General features: G+C 40.3%; 1 protein-coding gene across 2 annotated transcripts in view; it reads right to left on the reverse strand.

Moving 5' to 3' along the window:
- Nucleotides 1-2,004: 2,004 nt before the first annotated feature.
- rgs6 (regulator of G protein signaling 6) overlaps nt 2,005-20,167 on the reverse strand; it is a 152,774-nt gene continuing 134,611 nt past the window's right edge. For both annotated transcript variants that reach the window (XM_049589545.1, XM_049589546.1), the window contains exons 14-18: nt 18,681-18,806; nt 10,867-11,053; nt 5,910-5,999; nt 5,030-5,083; nt 2,005-3,222 (exon numbers count right to left, since the gene is read on the reverse strand). In XM_049589545.1, coding sequence (XP_049445502.1) covers nt 3,172-3,222; nt 5,030-5,083; nt 5,910-5,999; nt 10,867-11,053; nt 18,681-18,806 — 508 coding nt within the window. In that variant the 3' untranslated portion in view covers nt 2,005-3,171. The remainder of the gene's footprint in view (nt 3,223-5,029; nt 5,084-5,909; nt 6,000-10,866; nt 11,054-18,680; nt 18,807-20,167) is intronic.

The following is a 20,167-nucleotide window of genomic DNA, read 5'->3' on the forward strand; positions in this document are numbered from 1 at the left end:
TGCTATACTATGACATTTTTTCATGATTTTGGACGATATGCTATACTATGACTTTTTTTCATGATTTTGGACAACATACTATGACATTTTTTCATGATTTTAGACAACATACTATACTATGACATTTTTTCATGATTTTGGACGATATGCTATACTATGACTTTTTTTCATGATTTTGGACAACATACTATACTATGACTTTTTGTCAAGACTTGTGGACGATATGCTATACTATGACTTTTTTTCATGATTTTGGACGACATATTATATAGTGTAACATTTTTTCCTGATTTTGGACGACATGCTATACTTTGACTTTTTTCCATGATTTTCGACGACATGCTATACTATGACATTTTAATGATTTTGGACGAAATACTATACTATGACTTTTTTTCCTGATTTTGGATGACATGCTATACTATGACTTTTTTCGTGGTTTTGGACAACATACTATATGATGACTTTTTTCATGGTTTTGGACAACATACTATGACATTTTTTCATGATTTTAGACGACATACTATACTCTGACTTTTTTTCATGATTTTGGACGACATACTATACTATGACATTTTTTCATGACTTTGGACGACATGCTATACTATGAGTTCTTTTCATGATTTTGGACTACATGCTGTACCATGACATATTTTCATGATTTTGGACGATATACTATACTATGTCAATTTCATGGTCCAATTTATGACTTTTTTTGACATGCTATATTGTGAAATTTATGACATGCTATACTATGACATTATTTTGACATGCTAAAGTATGACAATTTTATGACATACTTTCCTTTTGTTTTTTTTAAAGTGCTACACTACGATTTTTTTTAATATCATATACGATCACATTTTTTGACGTTATACTATTACATTTTTTGATATCCTATTCTATGATGTTTTTATGACATGCTATACTGTGACTTTTTAAGACATACAATAGTGTAGCAACAACTATTTTTATGGTATTTTCTATTAATTTTTTCATGATATACCGCCTATGACATTCAATACTGATTGTTTTGCAGTTTATAGTAAAACACAATGGTTTCATTCTTGAAAACATGGGGACTTTACAATTGCGTTTAGACAAATTAATTTTCAATAAAACTGTTTTAACTCATGTTCAAGATATTTCTATTAGAACTGTCATTTTAACTTTGCTTAATAGTACATTTATTTTAATCAATATACCATCATAATATAAATATGCTATTACTATACTTCATCCCCTTCACCTCCAGTTTTCATCACAAGCAGTCTTCTTTGCTTGCCTTCCAGTGAGCCCATCAGAAGTCATATATCCCATCTATCAAGAAATTATAACCCTAACCCTACTCACCTGTCCACCACCACTGTCCCAACTCCATTGGGAGGCTAATCATGTAAAACCCATAGCATCACTACCCCTTTACAATATGACATCACAAAGGGATCTAATCACCGATGACTCATTTTCTTCAACTGTTCTATTGTGCAGTTTGCAAATAAATTAATTTTATTAGTCTTTATGCTTTTCGTTCAATTAAGTCTCTCCCAATTGAAATGACGAGCTAAGGCTGTGTAGTTGTGGTATCTTACAAACAGTGTGTAGTAAATGTAATTAAAAGTGTGTCACTGATGTAACCAGTTAGAACTCAAAGTGATGATGAGGTCTTTAAAACTGCTTATAAAGATATTAAATTTTAACTTCAGGATTCCTGCATAAATCCTGTAAAATTAAGACAGACATTTCCCAGCACTGACATTCTTGACCCACTAGAGGGTGGTATGTGACCACAAAAAGAAAAGATGTACTCATTAGATGGAACTGCATTTACAGTTAAAAAGCTGATGTTTAGCTCCATTACCTCAGGCTTTGTCTGGAAACTGACATTTCCTCATTTCATGTGATGTATAGGTGAATTTCTCTGCAGATTATGGAGGAATCAAATCGACACAATGATGAAATAACAGGCAAAATCCTCTCACTTTATTGTGCATTCCTCTTTTATTATCATGGTCCTCTTTACATACGGTGAAGAATGGTTAGAGGTCAGCCCACTAAAATCTTGTTGTGGCCGCCTGAAGTGGAATGTTCAGAAGATAGAATAAAGCCTAATATTATATCAACCCACTCATATAAAGTCGAACACCTCTCCTTACCTTTTAGTGACGACAACATTACACCTCTATCTGTTCAGTGCGGTTGTTACAAGGGTTTGGAGAAGTGCTTGTTAGAAACAGACAGTGGCAGTGATAATCTGTGATTGTTTTCTAAGATCATGGGAGATAATCTGACAAATAGATAGAGAACAGAATAGTTTGCCAGTACTGTGACATGACAATAACAAAAAAAAAAAACCCTTCCTTTTTACCTGCTTTATTGTACCAGAGCAGGTTAAGGTGTGTACAGGTGAAATTGCCATCTGTAGTTTTAATAAGCATAAAAACACAGGCATTAGTTTGGATGTAAATGCACAGTGTAACCAGTTAAACCATGACTGTACACACAGAGGTCGTTAATCTTGTGTCATCCCACATCAGCAGATTGATCAAAAAGCTCATTAACTAAAAAGTCAGTGTACTAATCCACCTGTGCCACCGTTAAAGCAGGACGTCTGACCGCCATCAGTGTGGAGATTGAGCACAAGTTCACCTCAAGAGTGCAGATGTTTACTCCTCATCCCTCTTTCCCTTTATATCATCCTAGTGAATGACATGAGATAAAACAGCTAGCTACAGCATTAATCTAAGTCTCGTTTGCATTCAAGCATTCCATGTTTATATCACTGAAAGTAAAGCGATAGCGTCCTCAGCTACCATATTAACATGAGTGTAGATAGTAGAGAAAAACGAGAGAGAAACAACAAAGCCTGGCGTGGGGCAGGATTTTGAGTAGAAACCTCCTAAGAAGAGTAGCGTTGTTTATCCTCTACACTGTGACAGCACTGTCCTGGTGTCAGGTCTGGTGACTTATTGCATGCTGTCAGTCCGCTTGAACTGATCTGAGGTGAGTTTCAAATGTGGTGGTGGTCCAGTCCGGCGGTCTGGGCTCGTTTGACGCCCTCACCCGCCTCTCACAGCCACACCCAAACACCCCAGAGTCCTTATCCTCCTGCTCCCTGGGAGTAAGCAGCTCTTCTGGGCATGGTTCTTCCTACTCTTCATCCGGGCCTTGTCAGGACGACTGCATGAGGCCTGTCAGTCGCTTGCCTGTCAGTGACTTGCCCTGGTAGGAAGAAGAGAGATGGGGGAGGGGAGGGTGACAGCCATCAAAATGCCATCAAGGTAAAAGCTTTCCACAGGACTCAAAAAGAGCAGAGTGGGAGGAGAAGTGAACAAAAAGTAAGGCAGCAAAATATGTATGGAAGCTCAAAGTAGTGATGGATGGTTAGCAGACAACAAATGATTGTCAGTAAATGAATGACGCAACTAGGAAATAGCACTGTGGACTACAAGCTAGGTAGATTAGATTAAAAAGACAGTTCACCCAAAGAAGAAAACTATATATTAACGAATATAATCAGAAAATACAGAACTACACCTGTCAACCGTGTAACTATGCAGAAGGAAGCGTGCATCTACTCAAAACTGCTGGCTCACCTCCAGCCACTGAGCTAGCTAACATTACAGCTCAGCCAGAGAGGAGGCCTCTTGATCATAAGTGGATGCACGCCTCTTTCTGCACTGTGTTACAGTGTGTTCACACCGAGCGCGAGGCAAATTTTTTGAGCGATAAGATTACACACAAAGTCAATGTAAAGACGCGAATAGACGCGAATTTGTGCCGGCGGCGCGAATGAATTGAATGGAGCAAACACGTGAAATTTGCGTCATTCGCCTCTTCGCGCAAGTTCGTCAAGGTCGTCACCAACGTCACTGACGTGCTGCTGCTGTTGTAGTAAACAACATTCATTCAGGCAACATGTGACTTGCAGGATACAGTGAACATTTATTGATTTTCACACGCCAAAAACTCACCGGAGACAGATGGATATTTATTTCGGTGCTAATATTCAATGCAGACTCCACTTCACCGATGGCGACTGGGATGCTCGCCCTCACTGCAGGTGTCTGATTACTTACTTGTCTGATTTTCTAGCGGTGTGAACACACTGTTACTCGCGTGAATGACGCGAGTAAAAACAAATACTCCAGCGGTCAAACTCGCGCGAGTAGAGCGAGGCGAATATTTTACTCGCGCCCGGTGTGAACACACTGTTACAGTTGGCAGGTGTAGTTCAATACAAAGAAAATAGTTCCTACATGAAACTGCTCACAACAAGGTCTGTGGATTATCTTCAGTAACCAGGTCATGATTTCTGGATTGCTGTTGAGTTTTTCAAATGTACTTTTTGGGGGATTTAAGCACCACAAGCTGAGTGCCATCTAGTTCCATTATATTGGAGAGAAGACAGACACCTCTACAGCTGATATCTCCAACACTCTGCAGCTCACACCAAAACAATCTAGATTGATAAATAGCACTACAGATAAAAGGAACAATATCTATTTTTGATTTAGGGGTGAGCTGTCCCTTTAAATCCAGTGATATTACAACTTTAATCTGTCATGCTCATAGTGCCTCTATGGAGAGATGCATTATTTGGTTTGTTATGATTGCAGTTCTGTATACACCAAAGACTCCAGCTGCTGGTTTGAAAGAGATAATATCTATCACTGTTTCATAAACCCAAACAAACACAGACAGCAAACAAGACTCACAAAGAGGCTACATGAGTAACGCCAATAGCAAAGAGCACAGGAATGGCTTAGACCTCTTCTTTAGCTTGAATTTTACATCCAAAAACCTCCTTTTACACATTTAATTTTGCATCTCCTCTTCTTAATTCATGGTTGGGGGGGTGGGTTGTAATAACTGATTCAGTTTTGCTCCTGAAAATGGAGTCCCTGTAATATTTTTTTCTTTTTATTTTTTGCTGGGATATGATGCAGCAGTGGCGTGTGGCAAAACTCTTGCTGTGCTGTAATAAATGCAGTTAAAGAGTTAAAAGCAGAGGCAGCGGGACACTCACCACACTGCGAGTGAACTTCTCCAGGGAGGTGCGTCGCCCCTGCTCTGTTTCAGGCTGCAGAATTAAAACAACAACAAAAAAGGAAAAGGGAAGAGCTTCAACATTTCAGTGTTCAAAGCTAATATATCTGCATGCATCTCACACACTTTAACACATTTGTTCACATTAAAGGACCAGTTCACTAAAATCACAGATTGCAATCATAAATTTATATTCTTAAGTAGTTATTAGAACTTGTAAATGCAATTTAATTCATGCAGAAATGTGTGAATGCTGTGCAGCGTTTAGTGTGTTAACATATCCAGTGGCACTCTCTCAGCACCTCTAACTCTAAGCACCTTCCATGCCTCACAGCTAGATACCACTAAGTATGGTAAGTGAGAATTACTCTTTTCAGTTTGGGTGAATCAACACTTTAGGAAATCTCATGACGCCCCTTTATAAAGCAACCTTGGTAAGGAAACCTCAGTTCATGCATTGGCAACGCTATGTACAAAAATGGCACATAAAAACTACACTATGTCATACAAAATGTAATAAAAATGATCAATCACTGTTGGATTTGCAAAAGGAGCAGGGTGTGAATAAAAGACCTTGGCTGAATGGTCTGAGTGGCCAAGAGGAGGTATAGGGATGAAGGGAGAGAGTTGGATATGTATGGAGAGGTACAAGCATGTAGGGATATTTAAAGTATGCTGATTATATGTATATACTTTTATTTCAGGTTTTGAATCCAGGACTTTTACTTAGAAGTGTTTTCACAGTGTAGTACTGGCACTTTCACGTAAGTACTTCTTCTATCGCTGGTGAGTCATAGTTTATACATAATGTGCACACAGGAACTGACCTGTGCAATGATGACAAACAGACACACACTTACTTTCTTCCTCGCCATCAGCAGGTCCTGGTACACGTTGGAACGCAGGAAGCGTGTATAGCTGTCACTTTTCATCAGCTTATAAATGTGGTCCTGGAGGCAGAGAGTAAGAGGCAGAAAGAGAAGGAGAGAGGTGACACATGGGTCTAAATATTTGCCTGGACTTGTATATAAATGGCTCCGTGCTAATGATGTACAAAACTTGCAAATTCAGGTTGAACTAAACGAGGCAGTCACTGAGGGAGAAAAATTGAATATTGAGTTGAATATTAGCATACTAATATTAGCAACATACACATGATTGCGAAGCCACAGTTGTGAGCCTTTGGCCCCTGTTAACAGAAAGCTAAACTATTAGCAACTTGCTGACAGGAGAAATCTTTTTTTTTTTTCTAACTCTTCCCTTTTAAGCGTGTAACAGGAGAACGCATTTGACAGACACCACCCAACCCTCAGCACTTCTCTCCACCAACCTTATCTATCTCCCAGCGAGGCGTATTCTCCAGAAATCACTCCACAATATAAACCCATTAGCTGATATTGGTGAAGCGTGTAAGAAAGACAAATGAGGCAGACAACAGTATGTGATAGAGCTTCTGAAGAGGCAGCACTGACACTGATCACCTGATGAGATATACATTAAAAGGGTGATATACCCATTCTGAACTGCACATAGAGTAGTTCCCTGCAGTGTGAGAGGAGGTGGAAGATCTGAGCTTTGTTGTTACTGTATACTCCCTTCTATACTCTGACCTCAATGAGAGGGTATGCCTATAGGAGGCTACAGTATCTGTGAGCAGCTGAGACAACCTATTCCACAGAAAATGACTGGTAGATATAAAGTAATGTGTGAATGTACAGGAAGAAGGTGTGCTTGGACTGGAATGATGACACAGACGTGCCAGGATGACAATACATATCAATGTTTTCACTTTGCATCCATAGTATTAGATCATCAACATATTGGGCAAGAACTAGACCGGCAGGAAATATGAATTTTGAGTTTTTGTACAGATTAAACAAACCAGGGATTACATGTTGGTTAATGACCTTTAAAGGTGTTGGTAGGTGGATGTGTAACCTTCAGATGGAGCCAGGCCAGCTGTTTCCCCCTGTTTCCAGTCTTAAAGCTAGGCGAAGCTAACAGGCTGCTGACTATGTAAAGGCGAATGTATAGTAGTAACAGTATGATGTTTTTTGGTGGGCGGGGCTTAGTTGGAGTAGCTAGCTTAGTTTAGCTAGTGCTAGCTAGCAAGTTCTGTTGGCTTGTTTTCAACAATGGAGGAAGATGATGCCAGAGGTGTGTTCAGAAATACTCATTCCAAGTGCCGGAGCGCGCTTTGGCACAAACTGGACCACTCGTAAATTCGGAGCGCTGTCTGAATGTACCGTCCAGAGCACCGTACTCTCAGAGTGCGCAATATTAACACTCTGTCTTTGACCAACAGGGCTCTCATTTTAGTGTAGAGCATCAGAATTAATCTACAAATGCACCATGCCAGGTCACTCACTCTCCGGGACCGTGAGTGTAACTTGAGTAAGTAAACACTGACCAACGAGACCAAACTGGCCGACCCGTATGCTCTCACTCAGTGGATGGATGATCTGCTGTCTTTTGTTGAAGACCAGTTGTTCAGTGCTGTTTCATGGTATCAGATGGAGAGTTTGTTGGATGGAGATATTAATGATGATAATAGAAGGTGAGGACAGTTACATGCCTTGTAAATATGATGGCCATCTGGTCATTATGTTATAAAGGATGAGATGTAAACTGAGATGAAAGGATGTAACCTCCTTCTCTCTGTTGTATTCAACTTCTGTGCCATCTCTTTTTACCTTTTGAACTATAAACTTAGTGTGATCAGGGAGCAATAAGTGTGCAGAGTCCCTCCTTTAGCAAAGCAAACCCTACTTCCTGTGGAGACACAGGTCCTTTAATGTTCTTTTATCCATCTGTTTGTTTGCTACATCACGTTGGGTGAATGGCATCAGCGCCTGCAGCCAAAACAAACTGAACAATGTGATCAGGAAGGTCAGCTCTGTTCTGGGAACTACCCTGAGGCCATTAGAGGTGGTGGTGGAGAAGAAGACAACGCACAAACTGTTGCATCATGAAAAAATACCTTTTAACGACCTCTTGGTCGAACAGAGGAGCGCTTTCAGTGAGAGACTGATCCAGCTTCACAGTGACAAGGATTTCTTCTGTCAGCTGCAAACTCCCTGTTCAGCCAGTCCCCTCTGAGTCAAAACTTCCACTGAATGGACCAAAGGCATTTGCACAACAAATCCGTATTTTTTTGTCTGAAATTTTTGCGCACCAATTCCAACAAATTCAATTCATTTTTTCCTATCCTTAAAAATTGTTTACAGAAGCCCTTAGAGGGAAGGTGAAGATCGGACAGGACAGATGACCACTAGGTAGGGTTGGGTGGATTGATCCTAAAATATTGATACTCTCAATACTATGATTTCATTTTGAAGATCAATCCTAGCGCCAATAGGATTGATAAGGGATCAGTTTCTCTCCTCTACGTTGTACCTATTTGTATTTCAAGAGTAATATTGTCTGTGCAAACAACATTGCGTGCATGTACTCTTTCCTTCTATACTGTTTTCTGTTGTCTGCACTCAAACAACTTACTCCAGACCCAGCATCGTTTTCTAAGTTGCATTTTCACTGGATGTTGACAGTAGGAGGAGGAGGGTAGGTCCACCTCCTAGCCATCCTGTTTACTACTGGGGACTGACGCTGACCCTCAGTTGTACTATGAATGGAATCATGTGTGCATCCGTGCGACAGTAGCTGTCTGCGTACGTTCAGTATGGAAATTATGTCTGAGCCTGACTAGTTTATTCAGACACATAATAGCAGTGATGGATGAATGAGAGAAAGAACTTGGAGCTGCAACCAAAACAAGGGAGGAGGAAAGAAATGCCTTAGCATCCAGACCTCTGACACAGAGACAGAGTTCACTGGCAGAGTCTGTTCAGAGAGGCTCAGACGAGGAATATCCAGGTAACAGTAATAATCAGTGTAAGTAAATAATCAATGACCTCAGTTGTAGACCTAAGCGCAGCATTTGATATGATTGGCCATGACATCTTAATCAATTGTCTTGAAAGGTGGTTGGTCTTTCTGACTGTGTGTTAAACTGGTGCGATCATGTGTCTGAGAAACATGACCTCTGTTTTGGAGATGCATAAAGGAGCTGCCTTGGTCCATGCTGAAGCCATAAACTCCATTACTACCTGTCTTCTAGCAATAAATGAGCAATAATTTCTGAAAGTTAAATGAAGGCAAAACTGAAATCCTGCTTGTTGGCCTGAAAACAAAAAGAGAAATGCTGCATAATAATCTGGGGAATTTAACTCCCTGGATTAAATACGAGGTGACATGTCTTGGTGTGATCCTTGATTCAGATCCAAGCTTCAAGTCCCACATTAACAAGCTGACAAAAACATAAGTTTTCCACCTCAGAAACATCGCCAAGGTACGACCATTTCTAAATAATAAAAAGATGCAGAGAAACTGATTCATGCCTTTAATTCAAGACGACTTGACTACTATAACCAATTTTAACCAGAACCAAGAGGAGAGAGCACATCAGGCCGGTCAGAGCTGTTCTGCACTGACTTCCTGTTACATTTAAAATTGATTTTCAGGTCCTCCTCCTTGTATACAAAGCTCTACGTGGACTGGGACCAAGCTACATTGCTAACTCCCATTGGTAACTATTTGCCTCCTGCGATCATCTGCTGCTGGTTTATTGGAGGCTCACAGGAACAGCCCGAGGAAGATCGGGGATGCAGCCTTTGTCAATTACTGCCCAAAGCTATGAACACACAGATATCAGGGCAGCTAGCTCGCTAAATATTTTTTTACAAGAAAGCTAAAAATGTATTTGTTCACTTTAGCCCAAAACTCTTTTTACTCTTTTACTTTCCATTTATGCTTGACACTGCTGCAACTCTTTTAAAATCTTACCTGATCTTATCCCAGTAGCCTTGTAAAATTAATATTTTAGTCAAAATGAATATTCGGTATTGGTTAAAATGTTATGGGTTCAGACAGTAGTTGATCATCATTAGCTGGTACTTAAGTAAATTACCCTACATAGGCTTAAAAAATTGTCACTTTTAATAATAAAAAGTATCGTATTAGTATCAATATTGATGATTTTTGCCCTGTGTTACTCTGTATCAGACTGAAAACAAATTTGGTGGTATCGCCCTACCAGTACTACCATATCCACACGTGTACAGTAGAATGTACCCCACTTATTTGAGTTATTGCTGATAAGTGTTGTATATCATATATTAGTATTGTATAGTTGTTGGGATTTTTTTTGCTGCCGTACCAAAATAAATAAATAAAATCTCTGTCCAAGGTTAACAAAGCACTCTATCTATCTTTAGCCAGTCCTCTCTGTACATTGAAAGGCAGCAGGTGTATTATTTGTGTATTATTTAATTTCAGTGCAGACAGACGGGTTAACCTTTAAGCTGACAGGTGGGAATAAATGGAGGTTTGGCTTTTGCATCACCAAAAGAAAAAAAGGGACTCTGCATTGCATATTAAGTATATTGATTATTTTCTGGCTCTCTCTTTTAAATGTAATTTAAAAATGGCAGTTAAGGGTATTATTTACGCGTGTGGGTGAGCAAGTTAATGAGGTCTTAAAGGGATTTTAGTCACTTTGTCCTTGATTTTACTGTGAAGTGTTTCATTAAAATGTTAAAACCAGAGTCCCTGTGGGTGCACAGCAAAATGAGGAATACTTCAATATTATTGTTATTGCACTACAGAGGAGACCTGTGAAATGAGAATGTGTGACTGCTTTGATGACTGATCTCCAAATCTAGCTTTATTAACTTGTTAGAAAGGATGGGATAAATTTACCAGAACTCACTGTACTCACTGCATAACTATTCTTTCCCCCTGTATCTTGTCCTTACTCACCTGTGCGTCCTCATAGCTGTATCGTCCAGGGTCTTTCAGGTTCTGGCTTGTGCGTTCATAGCTGTGGGAGTCCAGGTTGATAGAGCTGGGCGCTCCCTCCGCCAGGAACTCTGCCCAAATGTCCTGCGCCCTCTGTGCCACTTCCTGCTGGGGCATCCTCTTCAGGTCCTGCACCGCCAACCAGAACCTGGAATACAGATAAAATTCACCTCAGATAAGCACTTGACTCAAAGGTATGCTGTGCAGGATTGTCATTTGCTGTTTTTAACATGCTCGCCAGCCAAGTGAAAGTAAAAGCCAACCCCAGATTTACTCGTTTCACATTTACTTAGTTTTTCACTAAATTTACATTTTATCAGGAGCTGTGTCTCTTGGATATGTGCTGCTTATGGTCTGGCAACTGGTTGCTACCTTTTTATAAAGCCCCAACCTCATCTTAGTGCTGTGGGGGGACACGCCCATGAGCATCCCAAACACAGAAAATAACAAGGAAATAAGAAAATACAGGTAAAGTCTCTGCAGGAAAATATCCTGCATATTATATCTTTAAACAACCTGATCTGCATACAAAACAATGTGTAGAATTGATTTCTCAGTGGTAACTTTTCTGTGAGGGAAAAGCTCTTTCAAACAACAGAAAAAGGTTCTTAGTTTCAGACTGAGTAAAAGACATTTTTTTCTGAAGAATTATCCACAAATCTGAGAGTAAGGTGGGCCATTTCAATTGTTTCTGCTGAAAATAGTCTTTCCTTAAGAGCTCCCAGAAAGCGAGTGTGAATTTCTTGGCACATGTGAAATTGTGAAACAGACAGCTGCCAAGCAGCATATCCCAGGGCTGAGAAATGAAGCCAACACTCAAGTGCCAAAAAGTGCAGTTCTTTGAACGGCCACTCGAGGCTAGCTCCAGAGACTCCCATGTAAAAAATTCCAATCTTTACAGCAGAAGTACACGTTTACAGCTTGGTGCAAAAAATGGTTTTGGTCTCTATTGATAATTTCTCTGTTCAAGACACTGGATGTGGGATGGATTTTTATACAACTCAACTGTTACATTTTATTAAGACTGGGATTTAAAAGAATGTGTGAATTTCTGGCACAGAGCTTTTATTTTGAAGTGCCATTTCCTGCTGTCGAGTGAGTGGCTAACAGACAGCTACTTGACAGAGACAGCAAACCAGCTCGACAACATGGCCATATGCAAGTATGACGCTGAATGTATTAAACTGTGTGGACCTTAAACTAATGACTAAGAAGAAATCTGGACCCTCTCACTGGACCAGTTGGGAACCACTGGTTTAGATGGTCATCAAAGGATATGTAAACAAGATGCATATAATGTAGTTTAAGAGCTGTTTAGTATATTAGAGATAAGCCAGTACAATGAATAGGAAAGCTTTTAAGCAGAAGGCAGAAACCCTCTCAAGATGGAGCGGTGATATGATTTCCTAAGTGAGGATATTATATTGATGTATTTTAGTCTGTAATCCCTGGCGAACTGTCTTTGTGCTTTGGATTTGTACTGTACTGTGTTGTGTTTGTGTGGTGTGTGTGTATTTGCTCTTTGTCGTGTAATTAAATTGTAAAAACACAAAAACAAAGAGCGATGCTTTTTTCATGAAAACTCAGAATTCTGAGATAACAATCTTGTTAATTAGGACAAACAGAGCAAATATTATTTCTCAAGAGAATGCATTACCCCTCCAGAGTAGGCAGAGAGAGCTCTGAGAGCCTGAAACTGTATCGGGCGGTATAAAAACAGTTAACTCTTAAAGACATGAAGTGTGAAACCCGTGAAAAAAGGAGCTCCAATATAGCCCCTTTTTACATTTGAAGGCCTTAATTTTAGAGAACTGACAACACTGGTAAATACCAGTATAACACAGCAGATTCAGACAATACACTGGGTTTTTTGCCTCTTCCTGCACTTTATATTATTTGTTATTGTTGTCATTCTGTGTAGTGGTGTAGTGGTTGATGATGAGGTGGCTGTACTGTCAGGGACATGGATGGTTACCAAGGAGGAAGTGGGTAAACCCTCCTAACAGTCCAGTGGCTTTTTTTCAAACAAGGTATTTTTATTGGTAATTCAATAAAGATATACAGAGTATTAACAAACACAGAACCCCACGCACCCATCAACCCAGGAACAGACAGAGGAAGCCAGACCAGTCAAAGGAAATCTAATAGACAAGAAAGAAAGAAAATATATAAACAAATAAATAAAAAAGAATTTTAAAAAATGTCCTGGTTCGAAGCCAGGACGGAGCCCTTCTCTCCCTGTGTCAGCGTGGGTTTTCTCCGGGTACTCCGGCTTCCTCCCACAGTCCAAAGACATGCAGGTTAATTGGTGACTCTAAATTGTCCGTAGGTGTGAATGTGAGTGTGAATGGTTGTCTGTCTCTATGTGTCAGCCCTGCGATAGTCTGGCGAGCTGTCCAGGGTGTACCCTGCCTCTTGCCCAATGTCAGCTGGGATAGGCTCCAGCCCCCCACGACTCTCAACAAGAAAAGCGGCTACAGAAATGAATGAATTAATGAATAAATAAAAATCAAAAAAAGGGAAAAATGATGACAAATGAATTAACTTAACCAAACTCTTATTTAAAAAATTTCAGATTCCGTAATTACCACATGATTATTATTATTATTATTATTATTATTATTATTATTATTATTTTATTTTTAAATGTATTTATACATTTTTTTGTATTTTATTTTTTAATTTTGTATTTATGATTAGTGTGTATTTATTTTTATTAATGTGTTTTTTAGCTGGCATATTCTTCTAATTCTTACTTATTTATTAACTTTTTTTTGACAGCTCCAAAATTGTTTTCTATTCTGAGTTTTTATCTGGCCTCTGGGTTATTGTTTTTATTGTGTGAAACACTTTGTGTTGCATTCTTTTTGTATGACAAGTGCTATATAAATTAAGTTTGACTGAGTTAAAACAACAGATTTTCTCCAGTTATAAATGATACATAATGATCCAGTGCCCATATGTTGGAGGTAAAGAAGCCTTCTATTTACACAGGATGAGCCTTCTGGCCAGAAGTGAGCAGAAAGAAACAATGTCTGCTTGGGCTATACTGAAGTTAACATATAGAGAAGTTACTCCAAATACTGCCATGGACATAGATGGGGCGACCAAATGTCTAAAAATTACTGAAAAAGTTTTAAATATTAAATCCCATGACATGACCAGAACATGTGACATAAAGTGGCTGAAGACTGTTCACACCTGTCGCATGTAGGATCAATATCACTGCTATAGCCTACCAAGCTCTGGACCAGTTGAGTCGATGTACAATCTTATATTAAATAACGATGTGTCTCAGACAAACAGAATATGAATACATTTTTTGAATAGCTTTATGTCACACCTTGTGCAATATCTGCTCTCCAATATTAACATAAAAGAGTCCAAAGCTGAAAGATTATGAGTTATTTGTAGATTTGACTTATGGACTGTTTTTTATCTATGTTTCATTCATGAACAGAATCTGAGAGGGATGGGTAAGTCCAGTGGATATACCTCAACTACACCACTGAGTCTGTGTATTTTAAATACCACAATAGACAGATATGCAGGGAAGCAGGACGTGAACTGTGTTAAACACCAGAGGCAGCAGAGAGCCACATGCTGACTGCCTCCAATATTACTTTGTATCTATATTGATCTGAGGACTGCTTCAGAGATATAATAATATACTGTAGAGAGAAACACTCTGGGGTATGCTCCTCTCTATCTCCTTCTCACTCACTGTCACTCTCCCCCTCAGTAGCGCTCCTCCAAAAGCTCCTTCATAAAGGCAAAACCAATTAAATGTCCAGAGAAGAGGAATAAGAGAGAAGGGGAGGGAGAGAGGCGAGGAGGCTGGTGGGATAGCCAAGAGGTGAGTGGTGATAAGGGGTGCGTGCGCCGACTCTCTCCTGCTCGTGTGTGTGTGTATGTGTTATCGCCTCTCCTCTCCTGTGTAGCTCACAGGTATCAGCAACCTCCCCGCTATCTCTCACAGTTCGCTCCCAGACTGTGATTCCTAACAGGTCTCTCCTTCTTTCTCTCTGGCTTTTTAAGACGCTCACTCGTCCTCATCTCACACATTCGCATCACAGACACACTCGCTTATTGCTGCTCCGCTGCATAAAGGCCTGAACACGATGTGAGTGCATGAATCTGTGTGTGGAAATGAAGGATGAATTTAATATTTGTACTGTGAATCAATAGGAGACAATCCTGTGAAATCAACAACCCCAGTGAGACACACTTTCACATTAGTGCACACACACTTAGAGAGACTGGTCATCTCTACCAGCTGCAAGGTGCTTCCCCTTGATCAATGTTACATGAGGTACAAGCCCTGCCATTTGCTACGTGTGTGCTAGGTTTTGGTGCTGGGGGGCCTGGATGTGTATGCGTGTGTGTGAGTTTGTGTTGTTTGGGGGGGGTTATCTCATACTGAGGAGCAGCGTTTGATTTTTAACTGTAACATAAGGAGGAGGACGGTCAGAGGATGAACAGAAGGATGACGACAGGTCCAAATGTCACTATCATAACAAACCCCAATGCAGTTTTTCAAAATGACTACCCAGATGTACGCCACTAGCAGCAGCTAGCTTTAAGGATATTAGTGGGAATATCAGCAGATCAGTGCTTTGTGCTTCATTAACTACAAGATCAAGAGGTAATTATTTTGTTATCATGAGAGAAAAAGCTTTGTTATCTGGAGATAATGAAATAATCAAGCTGTTATCATGAGAAACAAAAGGTCATTTCCTCTTGTTCCTTTTAATGTTTATCAGAGATCAGGAGTGCCATGTCAGTGTGCATGGATGGCGTCTTGACAACTGTACCAGCTGATTCAAGCTGGAAATGTCAGATGTCATGGAGTACGTGTTATTGATCAGCGCATCAGACTGTATTTCAAACAAGGTCTAACACAGGCAGGGACTGTATTGTATCTTTCTGTTAGGGCACTGACGCATCATCACCATCAGTCAATGTCGGGCCTCTGTGAGCATCTGTCAGCTTTGTTTTTACGATGTGTCCTGCACCACTGGCGCTAGTCGGCCATTGTCTGCTCTGGCGTCCGAGCCAGTGGAGCCCATCTGTGGGTGAAATCACTCACAGATCAGCTTAGTCCATAAGAAGAGATACATGATTGAGGAAAATAAACAAACTACAAAGGTCAAGAGGGTGTGAGATCGAAACAAATTTGCTATATTAGGTAAGATTATTTTTAACTTTTGACTTGTTTTGCTAGCCTGATGGGACCAACCTGATGACGTGAGCTCTCTGCATCAGTCTGGGCCCACTGCCAACCTAAATACTCTTCAGAAATTAAAATTCAATCAGCCAATCAGGGATCCACATCGCAGCTGACAAGGTAAGCAGCGAGTCAGGGATTGCGTTGCAGTTAATGACGTAAAATGCAGGCCTGGCTCTGTTGGTGATGAAGAAGTTATCTGGTGTTTTGTTACGCTGATTGACTAAAGGAGTTTGTCTGTCAAGGTGAGTTCTCCCGCCCACTGAAAGCGTTTGGGGTTGCAGCAGGGCCAGACTGACTGAGACAGCAAAACAGAATGCTGGGAGGGTCTCACCAGGCTACTCCTCTGCAGCACTGGTTTGTGATTTTGTGTGTTGCTGCTGACTAGTGCAAAGCAATATCATGTGTTCTTTCAACAGTGGGTTGTGTTGCTTATGTGCTAACTGGCTAACTAGCATCTTGAATCCATCCTGTCAGTCTTCTGGCTCCCCTTTTTGAATGATGAATACAGACGACCACCACCTGTTGGTACAGAGAGTTATTTCCAGCGCAGAACATATGTACTAGGTGGGTGCTGGTTTTAGACTTTGAGTATGTCCAAGTGCAACTTTTTGGCTGAGACAAAAGTGATGTTAGGCAATGCAACAGTTAGCCTTCATTGCCACTATTCCTTTGATGTTGGTTTGCTGTGTCTGGGCCCTTCGAGAAAGGGTCAGCAACCTTTACTATCAAAAGAGCCATTCTTGGCCAAAAAACTCTCAAATAATCTGCCTGGAGCCGCAAAACATATTTGAGCCTTCTAATGAAGGTAACAAAAAGTCTAAATTTGCCCATCAACATTACCAATAAGTGCAAATGAGCGTTTATTAACATTTTACTACAAGGTGGCTACTCTGCAGTGGGCTATATATGACTGTTGGGTAATTAATCTTTGCAGGGTTGGCAGTAAAAACAAACAAGTATGTCCACACACTGTTAACTTCTCTATCATCCTCCAAGACTTTTTTCGATCAAAATCCATAGCTAGCTTAGCAAGGGAGATTCAAGACAAGTCCTCACTACTGATGTCGATATGTCTTGTTTCTTCAGACTTCAATCATCCAATCCACCAAAAAACACCAAACAAGAGTCAACAGCTAAAAAAAAGCTGTTTGGCATTGGCAGAGAAGATGTGGCAAAATTTTCAAGGGTGCAACCCACATACTCAGCTCTGCTGCTCATCCCACAAATGCATGTTCTTTACAAATGTGGCACCATTTCAAAGGAAAATAAACAGGCTTTCCAACGGTATAAGATATATTGCCAAAAGGCATCGTTACAACAAAGAAATGATCTACCAAACACAAATTTCCTTTTTAGATATGAGAGTTGTATTGGGAATGTATGTGTGTACTGCCAAAATGTCAAACCAATACCTTAAATTTTATTTTTTGCACCACAAGTAATCTAATATTGTGTGAAAGAGCTACATTTAATTGTCATTTAATTTGGATTCCATTCTACACACACACACACACACACACACACACACACACATGGGAGAAAGGCTCCATCTTGTGAGGTACGCTCACTGTTATCTCTGTCACCAAAGTGTGTGCAAACCAAATAACAAGTCAGTTTACAATATCTTTGTGAGTGGAGGCAGTGCATTGTGCTCTATAATCCAGCCTTGGGCTGCCAGTTCAAACGGATCTGTAATGTTTATCATGATTAGTTTGTCCAAACACCGTCGCTTGACCACTGTAGCAGGCACAGTGAACACAGTGTGTTCCTCCCAGGATGGTGTCCCTGTCCCAAAAACTAAACACAGCGTGACATCAGCTTCACATTCTCTGGTCTTTTCTACCAAGTTTCTCCACAGGCATCAGTGGAGTTTTGTTTTATCTGATCTTTTCACATAACCCGCTTTTTTCCACTATTGCATTGAATTTTTCGACCATGGAAATGTGTTCTTAGGGAGGAAATCATTTAAAAGAAATCAGTTACGGATATATCTTACTGAGCACAACTCACAGGGTAATTATATTTCCAAGTGCAAAGATAGTCTGCGTGACAATTCAGCCTGACAGGATCCTTTTCCTACTCTGGAATATTGTGTTTCTGTGAGGAAAATCTTTTATTTGTGATTTTTTTTCTTCCTGTGTTTACAGCATGCAAGTGGGTTGAAATGGTAGGTTGGAACAAAAGGCACGCCAAAGAGAAATCTGTGTTTTCTGGCTATTTTCAGAGCAGTGAAAGCTTTTGACTAACTGTTATACTCTCCTCACAATGTCACAAGAGAAGATGCACAAAAGGTGCTGCTGAACAGCTTCAGATTTACACAGAACCACATGTCAGCAGGATGATTTTGTCCAAAGCAGAAGAAACTTTTCCTTAGAAATACAACCGAAATGTAAAATGGACCACCAGCATGCACCACATGATTTTTCTCCCTCCCTGGAGCGCAGCATGTTTACAACAGCAAATGTAAAAGTTTCCATTCACTGGCAAAAAAACACCAGGACATAAGACGGTTGGAGATGATTACTGAAGCATCTCCTGTGCTCACCGCAGGTTTTCTGAGCTGAACTCTGACTCCAGGAACTTGAGGAAGAGCTCCTGTCCCGCCGGGTCCTTCAGGGCCTCCTCCAGAGAGAAACCCCACTTCTTCACCCGCTGTTGACTGGGCTCCTTACTGGGAGACACAGAAGGAGGCAGTATGAAACATCTACCTGACGCTTCAGCAGGGAGGTCAAGATTAGACAGAGATTAGGAGAGATTAAATTACAGGGAGATGGTGGAGAAATACTCAGCATCGCGAGGGCTGACATGAATACAGAGGAAGCCATAAGAAGACATTAAAACCTAAAATGCAATCAGTCGTCTAAAAGGCCCGATGCTGATGTGAGATTAGTGTCGGGAAAGCTGCGCATTATGCCATCTGTCATCATCATCAATCAATTTTAATCTCTGCAGGGAATACATTTTCTCCTATTCTGCAATTAATCAATTCAGCTGAATTATTAAACTACATTAGGCACAATGATTATACGTCTTCTCTAATTAATTCCTGCATAATTCAGAGCAGGCCAGGAGTGCAGAGCAGAGTGTAACTTCTTTGGAGCTGCGAACGCCCTCTCTGAGAGACAATGCTTCAGTTCATTACCTCCATATCTCTGCGAACATTTCAGAGGATGATCGATAATTTGACATTGTCCAATATGTGACTGTAACACATAAACGGAGTTGGATTATTTGATTGGGATTGATGGAGTAAGCAGAATGACCTCCGAGTTTCCTTCACTGCAAAAAATGGGCAATCACTCAGAGTAATTACCTGTAAATACCACTCAGAGCTGCTGTCAAATTACTCCTCACTCTGCAGCACTGATCCCTTTTATTGTGCCTCAGCTCCAGATGCTATTTATAAAGCGTTTTATTTTTTTCAGATTTGTATAAAAGATCATCTCAGAATTAAACAGGCAGGATTTTTTGCACTGTTTTTTTTTTAAAGAATTCACTAAAAGTCTTATTTAGTTTCCCTTTTTTTTCATTGTTCAAGTCAGGCAAATTTCATCATTCACATCTGCTGTAATTCAAAAAGAACGATGGACAGCTGTGTTGTTGTTGTGAAAAAGGATTACAATTGATGAAGCAGAGGGAGAGATATCATCTTTTTTTATACCACACTTTCTTCCTCCTTGCCAAAACCTGCCACCTACATTACCCACAGTGCCCGGACCCCGGAAATACACCCTGACTTTAACTCAGTGGTTCCCAACTGGTGGGTTGGGTCCAAAAGTGGGTTGCAGGTCCATTCTGATTGGACCTCAAGTGACTTGAAAACATGTCACGTTTGTAAAAACCACATATATTTTCAGGTACAGTGAATTATTGACACAGGGCTTTTATTTTGAAGGGCTGTTTCCTGCTGTAGAGTGAGTGACTTACAGACAGCTACTTACAGAGACAGCAAACTAGCGTGTGGACAGACTTTGTCGAGGCAATAACTTTCCAACTGTGTGAAATACAGCAACGAAACTTAACATGTGTGTG

Source organism: Epinephelus fuscoguttatus, linkage group LG11, assembly GCF_011397635.1.
Source record: "Epinephelus fuscoguttatus linkage group LG11, E.fuscoguttatus.final_Chr_v1".
Lineage (NCBI taxonomy): Eukaryota > Metazoa > Chordata > Actinopteri > Perciformes > Serranidae > Epinephelus > Epinephelus fuscoguttatus.